Source organism: Mus caroli, chromosome 19 (assembly GCF_900094665.2).
Source record: "Mus caroli chromosome 19, CAROLI_EIJ_v1.1, whole genome shotgun sequence".
Classification (NCBI taxonomy): Eukaryota; Metazoa; Chordata; class Mammalia; order Rodentia; family Muridae; genus Mus; species Mus caroli.
This window is the reverse complement of record NC_034588.1, coordinates 49,877,107-49,889,801: the sequence shown is the minus strand read 5'-3', so window position 1 is coordinate 49,889,801 and position 12,695 is coordinate 49,877,107. Positions and strand designations below refer to the sequence as shown.

Here is a 12,695-nt window from a genome sequence, read left to right as displayed (position 1 = left end):
TTAACGATTTTATTTTAGTTTATGGTTCCGGAGTGAGTCTACAATGGCCGGGCAGGGGCAGCAGGCCAAGGACATGATGGCTGAAGTAGTTTGTTGTGAGCTGGCATCAAACTGCACACACAGAGCAGAGAGCTCAAACTGTAAGGTGTGTGTGTCTTTAACCTCTCCAATCTGCACAGGGCAGGGAACACCTCTAAACCACTCCCAATGGCCAAGACGAAGGGAGGTATTTCTCATTAAAATTACATTACTCTTGAATTATTTAAGTCCAAAGAACATCGCACATTCTTAATGGGTGTTTCTTTCCTCACGGCCATTCAACACGTTATGCTTATTATTTCCTTCAAACTCAAAAGGGCTTGATTATACTTCCTCAGAGGTTACAGTCACTTCATGTTGACAGTCACTCGGTCAAGAGATGCATAAAGTAAGGCTGTCTCACAACTAGTGATGCTGAAGTTGATCGCCGGGTAAGCGATTGCCAGCTTTGACTCTATAAACATCCTCCCTTTCTCTATTTTCTTACATCACATGACCTTTAGCTACCATGGGTGATGCCTAAGCACCTCAAATGGTCACCGTTCCACTTCTATCACTCTAGCTTTACGGGCTATATTTATTTTCTATACAATAAAAAAACTTCCCTTCTCTTGACTTCAGGGTCTCGCTCTGTAGCCTTGGCAGGCCTGGAACTCGCTATGTGGGCTCAGACTCAGATCCGCCCGCCGCCATCTGCCTCCCTGTGGGACACAAGGCATCCGCCATCACTCCCAGCCCGTTCCCGGTACTAAATCTCATCAGGGCTGGGCAGAAAGACTCGCGAGTTTACGCCGCAGGGAACCCGAGGACAACACCCACGACGGAGAACCACTCGCTGCCGCTCCCAGCACGAGGCGGAACTGACGTAAAACGAACCTGCCCTCTGCCCCCCGGCGCGGCCCAGCACGTCACTTCCTGCCCATCAGACCACACCCACTCCGCCTTCCGAGGCCGCAATCGCTGGCTGCTGAGAGGGCGGCGGGGGTCATGTGACCTGGGCGCCATCTTTTCCACGAGAGTCCGTAGGTCTCGCGAGATCTCGCTCGCCTTGTCTCTCTCCTCCTGCCCGAGGCCGGCTTCTCTCCCCTCCCCCTCGCCGGCGGACTTTCTCCTTTTCCGACCGAGGCTCGTCGCGACGGAAAATCTTTCCCGACTGCAGCCGCCCCTATCGCCGCTCGCCTCGCCTCCCCGACCCCTGCCCGCCGTCCCGACCCCAGCCCCACCCAAGGTAACGAGCCCCAGAGGGAGAGTCAGGCCTCCTCGGGCCTCGGGCTGGAGTGGAGGTGGAGGCCGAGGCCGGAAGCCAGGGCGCCGGCGTCAGAGCTGGGCCCGACCCGGGCAGTGTGGGGAGGTAGCGGCTCTCGCACCCCCCAGTGGACGGCCCTGGCCTGCGTGGGGGCTTCCGGGCCGAGGCGGCGAACGTGGCCGTCCGGGGGAAGCCTCTGTGAGGGTGCGGGGCTCGGCGGTTTCCATGGACGCGGAGGTCTGCGTTCCCTGGTGGGAGGTGGTGGACCGGGGCTCCGGCGGGCTCGGGGAAGCCCGCGCGCGGACGGGAAGGCTCGGCCTGGGTTCCAGGCTTCCGGTGGGCCGGAATGTCCCGGAGGTGTCCCCCGAGGACCCGTATGTTTGCCCCGCGGCCGCCCAGAGGGGCTTCTGGGCCCCTGGAGACGCCGAGCTGCGTTGGGCGAGAGGCGGGTTTCTAAGATGACCTCCGTGTGAAGGAAGAGTGAGCGCTCCGAGCGTCTCCCTCCGCCGGAGAGAACGGCGAGGAAACGCCGAAGGTGTAGTTACCCGGAAACCGCTTCCTCTGACTCGGGGGAGATCCCGTCCGTGCGAATTTTAATTTCTCTTGATTTTTGACTTCCTCAGCTTTTGAGAAGTATGTCGCAGTCTTTATTTACATACATGGCCTTCCTATGATAGTTAAAGGGGGAGATCTTTTTGTGTAGAATTTACCAGCCGTGTTTGCAGTCTTCAGAATTTAATTGCCTTCAAGTTTGTGGATTAGTTAAATCTGAATAAAGTAAAAATGGTGATGAACGAAACTTGGAGTTTTGTAGCATGAGTGATTTAAATTAGGCAGGTCAGGGAAAGTTGGTTTTTTTTTTTTCTTCTTTTTTTTGTTTTGTTTTGTTTTGTAATTTGATATTTGACTCGCCTTATGGGCCTTTATTTTCCTCAGATGTCAGAGGATCTAGCAAAACAGTTGGCTAGCTACAAAGCTCAACTCCAGCAAGTAGAAGCTGCTCTTTCTGGAAATGGAGAAAATGAAGATCTATTGAAACTGAAAAAGGATTTGCAAGTAAGTATAGGTGGACACTTGGAGTTAAGGTTATTTGAAAAGAGTATTTGTCCTTTTCAAATTATGCATTCAGAACGCATAAGCACTCAAGGCACCTGTGAGGAAGGTGCGCCCACGTGTATATGTCTGTATATGCACAGGTACTGAGGGTCTAAAGTTAGTTCCTCCTTTCGGTGTACATCAGAATGAACAAAACACTCGGTTTGGTAAATCTTGTGTGTACTTACAGGATTTCATGAGAAGAGACGTTGCAATGGAATAAGCTTTTGTTTTAAAAGACTTGACAAGGAAACTTAGTTCAAAAGGTAACACTATTGAGGGAGGAATATACAATCTGACCAAGATCCTTCTTATGACACAAAATTATCTGAAAATGGAATTCAGCCTTATTTTTCAAAGCTAATGGGGTCTATACTTTTATTAAAAACACGTCATGAGGATGTGTTAGGAAATAACATTCTGTATGGGTGTTATATAGGTATTGACTTGAAGACTGGGCTTTGTAGTTGTTGAGTAGTTAAAGTTGAAATAGTGTGAAAGAGATTAACTTTTCATGCAAAGTTTAGGAAGAACAAAACATCTAAGGACATGAACTGGGGTTTCAGGACAAACTTAAATACCTGTTACTTCTCAGAACCCCAGGTTAAGGAAAGTACCATAGATAATTTGTAAATATTTTACATGAAAACTTTGATCCTAAGAATGGTCAATGGCCTTCAAAGTCTGAACCTGATACTTCAGCAGTTTTCAGGGTGTTTTGATGATTTCTTGCTTATTCTATGTCCCATCTAAACAGTCATTCTCTTTATCTTCTTGATGACCATTAATACCATTAGATGTTGCCAGCTGTGTATGCACGCCTCTAATCCTAGCCCTCAGGACACAGAGCTAGGCAGAGCTCTTGAGTGCCAGGCCATCCAGGGCTATAGAGTAAGATCTTGTTTCAAAAAGGACACGGACACACAAACACAAACATTTCCAACTTTTATTTTTTGGGCTTAATACTTTTGGGGTTCTGAAAGATCTTACCTGTAATTTAAAATGAGTTGGACATTTTCAAACTCGGGTTCTAGACTTTCAATAAAGTATATGTTAAAAACAAAATAATGAAGGATAATTTTGCTTTGACTAATACTGTTCTTCAGCCTATGGAGTGCATGTGCCATTCATCAGAGAGGTTTAGGAAACTATTTCTCCCACACCCAGATCTTCTGTAAACTGTAAGCAATAACCCAGGGTTTGTTTCCTGCCTGCTCATCTGATTTGTCACCTGGACCATGAGTGGACATGAAGGTGAAGTGACAGAAACAAACTAACGCACCTCATCCACCTCTGCCGACTTAAAGTTTGTTTTCCTTGAAGAAGAAAAAAAACTTGTCTGTGCTTCCTGGGAGTCGGATGAGAGGTCTCTGTAGAAATGGTAGAGGGGGAGTTGGGAGCCTAGTTTCAAACAATATTACTATCAGGACTTTCTAAACATTTCCAGCGTAAATTATCTGTGGAGTATGGAGTTAGCCATCTTGATATGTAATCTATAATTGAAAGTATGATAGGGAGAAGCCCTTATGGTAGACACAGTTTTTACCTAAAAGGCTTACCTGGGCCTCAGTTAATAATGATCTGGGGGCCGGAGATAAAACTACTTAGAATACACAAGGCCCTATGGTTCAGTTCCCAGCACTGAAAAATAAAGTCAACAAAACACAAAAATGCAAATCAGGTGGAGGTAGTAGGCAAATCTCTATGTGTTTGAGACCAACCTGGGCTACTTAGACTTCCAGGCCAGCCAAGGGGACACTGAGACCTGGTTTCAATAAAAAAAAAAAAAAAAAAAAAAGCAAAGCAGTAATGACTTTGAAGTCATTTGTTCACAAGGTCTCGTGTATAGCCAGTTAGAACAGCAGTGTGTGGTAGAGCTTGCTTCTGTGAGCACCATCTGGGTTTGCTCTTCACGCCACAGGCGCTAGCTATAAGCAGATACTGGGTAATTAAAATATGGCCAGGGTAACTGAGCAGCTAATGTTTAAGTTTTTTGTTTTAAGTAACTACAGTCGATTAAATACTGGATGGTGACAGGCTTCAGTACTAGCAGCACCTTAAGTAGTGGCAGTATAGAATACTTTAATTGGCCAGTCTTCGTTATTTCTTTCTCTATTATGAGAAGTTTGGTTTTGATTACAAGGTATGGTTTGAATGTAAAACTATTGTCAGATGGAAATCATTTCTTAAGATAAGGTAAAACTACAGAAAGTATTTGAATATATGCTCCTGACCTACTTGTTTGCATTTAGAATAGTGACTCCTGTTTCATTGTGGGTCTCACCTCCCACCCACCTGCTCGCTCCTTTGGGGGAGATAGAGGTGTATATATATAAAAATGCTACTATTATTTAAATCCTGTCTGATTAGATTGATTATTCAGCTTGTGGATTCTGCATTTTTTTTAAAGGGGGCATCATCATAATGGCTTCTAATACCTTATGTTCATTTTCCCAGTAAGGTTTCAATGTTTCTGTCTTTCATACAGAATAATAAATTAGGCAACAAATTAATCTTTTGAAGTCCTAACTGCTTTTTTTTTTTTTTTGACTTAGGAAAGAAAGTAGGTATAGTAAAATCAGGCTACCTAGCTCATTAGTTCCCTGGGCAGTCTATAGTAATCACAAAAATAGTCAATTTATTGGGCTGTATTGCTGAATAAACTGGTTCTAAAGGAGGCAGGGGTCAAGTCACTTGTCTCATATATTACAGTGGCTCTCTGCATCCCCGAAACGCCTTCCTTCAGTAAGCAGAGTGCTTGAGTGCACCCCCTTTGACCTGCTGATATGTAGATCACAACATCTGATGCTTCCTGGAATTGCCGATTACTGTAACTGCTGCCCATCTGTCAATGAAGGAGCAGTTTCAGAACTTGGGGGAGGAAAAGTAATTAATGGTATGTACCTTCAAGAACCCCCTCATTCGTAAAGTAGTTCTTCTAAATACTTTGCTCCATATACACATGTGAAGATAAAAATTAAGAAGGTTCTTCATAAATGACTGGGAGGGACATGTAAGATGACAGTTATAGGACATCAGGAGAAAATTCTCTGGATTTTGTTGTTTACAAGAAGGGCCACCCTGGCACAGGGCTTTGAAAATTATGCACAGCTTTTCAGGACTCTTTTCTTTGAATGTGTTTTGTTATGAATGTGGTGGGGAAATATTCTGTCATATAGGAAAAGGTAAATCTGAGACTGCATATATGTGTTAAATATGTGGTCCCTGGGAGGAGATGCAGATATTTAGTGAGAAAGACTGGGCTCCTGATCGAGGCCCATCAGCTTGTATTCCTGGCTCTGAAAGTAGTTAACAACAAAATTGGTTAAAATATTATATTGTAGGAAACTCTCCTGCTTTATTTATGTAGAATTGTTTAATATTTGAGGGCTGTAGGTGTGACAGTATTGGGCACTTGCTGGTTTGCACAAGACCCCAGTTCAGTCTTTAGTGTTGCAGAGCTGATGATAGAAAGCTATGCATGGCCTCCTATGACTTAGAAAAGGGGGAAATGGTGTCTACTTGGCAAAACTTAGAGATTTTTTTAAATTAAATTTTCAACTCAAGTCTAGTTTGCTTTCTGTTTGATTCACAAAGCTGACCCTTCTTCGGGTATTTATTTATTTATTTTTTTATTTAAGGTACAAATACTGGTTTTTCAAAAGTAGCCAGGAAGATTTAGAATCTTTAGGAGAGGTAATATTTAACTTTTCTTGGCTACTGAACCAAAGCAACCATTAGAAAACCCCAGTGTGTGCCAGAAGAAACTAAGAGTTTAATTTTGCTATATTTGTCCCCAAACATAGAATAAGATGTTTTAAATGCAACATTGTGGGAAACCAGTAGGCAAGTTCTTTGAAAATTAGATAATGGACAATGTACATCTTCATTAGAGTGAGAAAATAGCAGATAAGTAGTTAAGTAACTGTTTACATTATTTGTCAAGTTCTAAACTATTCCTAGTACATGACTGAATCAAACTAATACACAGAAGCCTGAATTAGAAACAGCTGCCACACACAGAGGCACTCAGCCTGTGTGAGTTACTTTTTTTCTTTAAGATGAAGCTGTGCTACTGTGCCTGATAAGTAGGTGTAAGCTATTTTTAATCTAACTTGATGGTTCTCACTTAAATGGGATGAAACATTATCCCATTTATACTTTGCAGTATTTTGGCAGAAATGTATATAAGTAGGAACTTTGTGTGTTGAGACTGTTTCCGTGTTTGGGTCTTTGTAGAAGAGGTTTATTGGCTACATAGTTGAATATTTCTGCTAAGTAATGTCCTATGAAACTGTAGTTGCATGAATAACAAATGGTAGTTGTAAAAGTGGCCTTGAATCAAATTCAGTCTTATTTCTCATCTGTAGAGAAATCTATTCAGTCACAAAAGGCATTTACAAGTCCGATGTGGCTGAGACATGTCTACTTTTATTTCCAATAGTATTTACAGTTAACTTGAAGATGCCTGTGCAGGTTTCAATCACTATTGACTAGTCTATGATGTTCCTTAGTCTCTCTATGGGCATAGAAACAGTATTCTCAATATCTCTAAGAACTGTACATGTAACATGCATAACTGCTTTGTGATACAAGAACTAGCATTAAAAACCAAAAGAAAGTAGCTGACAGTATTAAATTACAAATGTTACGGCTTTTGTTTTCTTTTTTAGGAAGTAATAGAACTGACCAAAGACCTTCTGTCAACTCAGCCTTCAGAGACGCTTACAAGCTCAGACAGTTTTGCTTCTACTCAGCCCACTCACTCATGGAAAGTAGGGGACAAGTGCATGGCCGTGTGGAGTGAAGACGGACAGTAAGTGTAGAGCCACCCTCTAACTGTACTGAGTTACTAAGATACAATGGTAAGATGCCACTGCTCAGTTGGTACTCCTCCCATCTTAATCTGTGTAGGTGAGGGGATTTATGAAACTAGGGTAATTCTTGGGTGGTTGCCATTAACACAGCTTAATTTTAGGGTTAGTTTAGGTTTGGGGAGAAGACGTGGTTGAAAGGAAAGAAAGTTGAATGACCGCTTTCAAATGATGTGAATTGTTTTCTCAAATTAAAAAGTGAATGGCAAGCCAGGCGTGGCGCACACCTTTAATCCCAGCACTGGGGAGGCAGAGGCAGGCGGATTTCTGAGTTTGAGGCCAGCCTGGTCTACAGAGTGAGTTCCAGGACAGCCAGGGCTACACAGAGAAACCCTGTCTCAAAAAACCAAAAAAAAAAAAAAAGTGAATGGCTGATATTGCCATTGCACTCAAGTGCATACATTGAAATGAATTATTTAGGAATTAGCTTTTCTCCAAGATTTAGTACAGTGAGCAGATGTGTAAGATTTTTTTTGGTAAAATTTAAATTAGGGCTTTTGATACCAGGTGCCTAACTTTAAATCACTCATGTTATTTTTGTTTATTTTAGAGCCATGCTAATTGTGTCAGTGCAGTATAAGTCTTGTAGGCTGAGTGCTAAATCTTTACTCACCTGCTTACAGCCATGATATCTTTACAGGTGTTACGAAGCGGAGATTGAAGAGATAGATGAAGAAAACGGCACCGCTGCAATCACCTTTGCTGTTTACGGCAATGCCGAAGTGACACCATTGCTGAACCTCAAGCCTGTAGAAGAAGGAAGGAAGGCGAAAGAGGACAGCGGCAACAAACCCATGTCAAAGTGAGTGACGTTTCCCAGATGGGCAGACGCTGTATGGCGTAGGCCAGCTGACTTCCCATTCTTACCTTGTTCTTGGGAGTACTAAGGTGATAAGCGAGGCTCACTGTAGCTGCTAGAGTAACTGACTTTACCCATTGGGTACTTGAAGTCGTCTGCGTTGAGCAGAGTTACATAATAACTGTTTAACGTTGTTTTGAACAGTCAGTGTGTATGCCTAAGTAAAGGGGAGACTGTTCATGCATTCAATAAAGGGGATGCTAGTATTAAGAACATCTCCTGTGTTTTTGTAAGTCAGGTCCTAAGACTAAACTCCAGTGAAGACCATCTTGAGACTTGTTCCTGCTGAATCTATAGCCAGAAAAGAACACATACTTGAGGAAGAGTTTTAGGGCTAAGGATGTAGCTTAGGTGTGGAGCTTTGCCTAACAAGTATAAATTCTTGTTACCACAAAAGAGGGACCATAATTCCCAGGAGAGTGTCCTTTGGAGAATGACATCTAAACTAATGATGGAAACCAGAGTTAGCAGTGAGAGCACTGGGACGCTGGCTGGAAATAGATTTTTGCCTGACCCTTCTCTAGTTTGATGTTGAACAAACTTAACATCTTCCTCGTCTGTGAAGTGTATAGCAGTTCCCAGACTTGTTTAATAAATGTCTCCTCTAAAGAGCAGCATGGAAGGCACTTCTGATTTTAGAAGTAACAACATTTTTTGGTAAAAACAGGACCACAAGTCCTAAGGATAGATAACAGGGCAGATAACAGGAGACAAAGTTCTGAGTCCACGTGCTTCGTGTGTGTGTGTGTGTGTTTGTGTGTGTGTCTGTGTTTCAAGGCTGACTGATAAATGTGTTTCTGTTTTTGGTAATTTTTCCAAAATGTAAAGTTGGTATGTAAGTATACTTGAAAAATACCACTTGTTAAAGAAACTTTTAAACTGATTTTAAGAACATCACGTTGTAAAACCTTATTTAGTCTAATTTCTTGTTTTGCTCTTGCTTTCTGTATTAAAAACAAAACAAAAAACCCTGCACACTTAGGCTGCAGGTTGGTTATTTGGTGCAAGGGAATGAAGATTTGTTCGCTTAAAAACCTTCCATCTGGTCAGCTGCTGTTAGTAAGCAGAGGTTGTTGGTAGCTTAAGCCCTGGTTGTACTTAGAATCCTATTTTTCACAATCCAGGTTTTTGCTGTTGGTCTTGAATATTGGTCATACCATTCATTCTTCTGGTCTTGGTTTCTGTCCTCCAATATCGATGAAACAATTTTATATGCATTAAATCACTTCATACAGTTTCCCCAAGTGTAGCATATATTACATTGCTAACTGTAGTTTTAGAAATTGGTAAAAGTTTTGCCAGAAAGACTGGGTTTCATGTAGCTTAGGCTGGCCTTAAACTCTGTATGTAGCAGAAGCATAACTTGATTTCCTGATAAACCTTCCCCCATCCCCCAAGTCATAGGATTATAGGTGTGTACCATCACATGTATTGAATATTAATATCCCTAACATACAACCAGCAAAAGTTATATTTAAATTTTTAGAAAGGTTTGATTTACTTTGTAGTAGAGCTTAGTGTGTGCGTGCACAGAAGTTTTTGTTGCCATTTCTGGGTAGAGTCCATGATCTTGGTATGCTTCCAAGTGGGTTCTACCCCCGAACTACACTGCCTTTTTCTAAGTACGCGTTAATCGTCCTCAGTGAGCGGCATGGCTTATTTTACATTTATTTATTGGGTAGATCCATGTGGACACTAGGACAACACAACTAAGGAGTTGATTCTCCTGCCACCTTGTGGGTCCCATGGTTAAACTCAGGTTAGCTCATGGGCTTGGTGGCAGATGCCTTTCCATGCTGAGCCAGCTCTCCTCAGTCTGTTGTTCTTCCTTTAAGATGGGGTCTGGGAAGTTCTGATCCTCCTCGTTTCCACCGGTGATTACCAGCATGCTATATGCCACACATTTATTTTGGCATTGATTTGTAATGACAATTGTGCTTTTGTTAATAAGTTAGTATGTAAATTTTGTTTTTTGCACCATTATAAGGAAGTCATCTTGTAAATCTTAATAATTGACTTCACATCTATGTTTTCTACACAGAAAAGAAATGATCGCCCAGCAGCGTGAATATAAAAAGAAAAAAGCTTTGAAAAAAGCACAGAGGATAAAAGAGCTGGAGCAGGAGCGAGAGGACCAGAAGGTGAAATGGCAGCAGTTCAACAACAGGGCGTACTCGAAGAACAAGAAAGGCCAGGTTGGTGCATCCCTCCTCACTTTGTTGGTCTGAATGCAGCTGCCATTAAAATCATTTTAAAATGAAAAAAGGAGGTGTAGATTTATCAAAGGACATTTTAAGCAATTCTTGATATATAATCCCTGTCAGTAGTCATTAGGTACTTTTTGCAATAAAACAGGTTTCTATAAGGAATTGTACGACTGTTTGCTTTCAGACCTCAGAAAATATACTGAGCTCTGCTTTTTTTTAAACATACTTTTATTCTGAGTATTTTAAAAAGCTTTTAAGTCCTTACTATGCTTTGTTGGGTAGAAAATAACTGTAGAATTCAGATGTTCAAAATACAGATGACCTGATGCTCACGCATAGTTTAGCTTTTCATTGCTGTCAGGGTCCATCTCACTGGACGGACGCGGTTGCTGAAGACTAGTGCTTGCATCACTGTGTACCACAGCGGGTCTCACCGTCAACTCCCTTACAGCCAGGGTTCTGTGCATACCAAAATAAATAGATAGCTCACGCTTTAAATGACAAGTAGGCTTTCTGTTAGTGATATGTACTGATACTTTCTGCAAAATAGTTTTGTAAGCATTGAAATGTGAATTATGTCAACTTTAAAGTTTGTTAGGTTATATACTAGAGGTTTATTTTTGGAAACTCATCAGAAATGGTTTTTTTGTTCCTAGGTAAAGAGGAGTATTTTTGCTTCTCCAGAAAGTGTAACGGGCAAAGTTGGAGTAGGAACTTGTGGAATTGCGGACAAGCCCATGACACAATATCAAGATACATCCAAGTACAATGTCAGGCATTTGATGCCTCAGTAGCCAGAAAAACTGCTGCGTTTCATCTGCAGGGCTTTACATTTTACCTTTTATCCTTCTATTTTTCTAAAGGTAAAGGATTTGTTAGATGCTGAGTAAGGAAGACACATCGTTGTCATTGTTTGGCGTTGGTAGAATGAAACTTGAAGGCATTTGAGAACTGCTATCACTTCACTCATCACTATTTACCACAGCTTCCTCAGTGTTGAACAAGGCAACTTTTCTAGGTAAACGCTGCTTAAATCAGCACTTAGATGACTTAGGAACTTCAGGCCCCATTTAACTGATGTTGTGTAGACAGTTTATAAGTCCTAATTTGGAATTTTCAGATGCTTTGCACTTGACATATTCCAACAGTTCATTGGAACATGGAGGCAAAACTCCAGCCTGCTAAAGAGAGCTTCAGTTTTACAACCTGGCCATTGTCCAGACAAGCCCAAGTATAGGTTAATTTATAAACGGCAAAGTTTATTTTGAGGTTTTTTTTCCCTTGAATTACTTATTTCCTGGGCCTATTAGGTCACCTCTACAATTGACTCACTTTGTATTTTTTGTCATTGAGTTTGAAATTTATATTAAAAAACCAAACAAACCATTTTTAGGATGTGCGCCCCTTCTCTGGTGTTTATTTGGTGTTTTGTATTGTTTTTTCTTTTGTTGACTTCACTTGTAGTGGTACCATTTTTGGGATGTGTACTGTTTCTGTGGGAAGACAAAAGCTGATGTACAGCCCTGTGTACAGTGTAGATACTATTTTTGTAAAAATACAAGGCTAAATTAATGAACAAGAGTACTCAGTGTTTCATGATTAAATTTTCCTGTATTTCTTGTGCATTAATCTGACCATAATTTCCCTGTATATTATGTTCATGTAGCTGAGTTTGTAATTTTTATTAACGAGATCAAGTTGCCAGCATTTGTTGGCATAAGTGAAGCACCACAGTTATCCAAGTTGAGTTTAAGCCAAAACAAAGGTAGAAAAAAGGGTCTTCCTGTTAATTGGAAGAAAATAATTTTTAGCGTGTGTGTTAATTTCAGTTTTGTGTGTTTAACTTTAATAAATAAAGTGTTTTTAAAATCTCCAGTGTGTTAACAAAGGGGCGGAGCCTTAGACTTGTACCCAGAACTCCCATGGAAGAGAATGCTAAGGCTGGTAAATGGTTCACAGATCCTTAAGAATTCCTTCATTGGGTATAAGAAATGGAGTCATAAAGGATTAATTAATGGGCATGTATGTGATTATTTGTAAATTAAATTACTTTGTAAATTTTGTCTTAGTAAACTGAAATTTTTAGTATAGTGGTGAGGTAAACTCTTTTCTTTCAGGGTTTTCTTCATAAATATGTAGGGCAAAAAAAGAGAAAGGTTCAGGTTACATAGAAAAAGGGCTACTTGGCTGCTGATGAAAGTGTTTGCTGAAGGTGCTTAAGGCAGTTAGATCCCTACTGCCCAGTAACAGTTGCAAGGAAATCCCTTAGATGAAAACAAGTCACTTGGTGTAACTGTGTGGCCCCCTCCCCCAAAATGGGTTGATACTGTCTTGATATTTTAGAACAGTAGTTTTTGGTTTTTTTAGACAGGGTT

The 12,695-nt window shown here is 41.3% G+C and overlaps 1 protein-coding gene across 3 annotated transcripts; it reads left to right on the top strand.

Annotated features, from left to right (window-relative positions):
• Positions 1-1,040: 1,040 nt before the first annotated feature.
• Positions 1,041-12,695, top strand: Smndc1 (survival motor neuron domain containing 1). 3 transcript variants are annotated; one of them, XM_021151733.2, is made up of 6 exons: positions 1,041-1,267; positions 2,222-2,341; positions 7,054-7,196; positions 7,895-8,056; positions 10,155-10,308; positions 10,977-12,189. In XM_021151733.2, the coding sequence occupies exons 2-6, from the start codon at positions 2,222-2,224 to the stop codon at positions 11,112-11,114; spliced, it is 717 nt and encodes a 238-aa protein (XP_021007392.1). In that variant the 5' UTR covers positions 1,041-1,267; the 3' UTR covers positions 11,115-12,189. The 3 variants fall into 3 exon arrangements, with proteins under 3 accessions (XP_021007392.1, XP_021007393.1, XP_021007394.1); XM_021151734.2 differs by lacking the exon at positions 1,041-1,267 and adding an exon at positions 1,838-1,918 and having other exon boundaries at positions 10,977-11,351; XM_021151735.2 differs by lacking the exon at positions 1,041-1,267 and adding an exon at positions 5,093-5,276 and having other exon boundaries at positions 2,257-2,341; positions 10,977-12,695.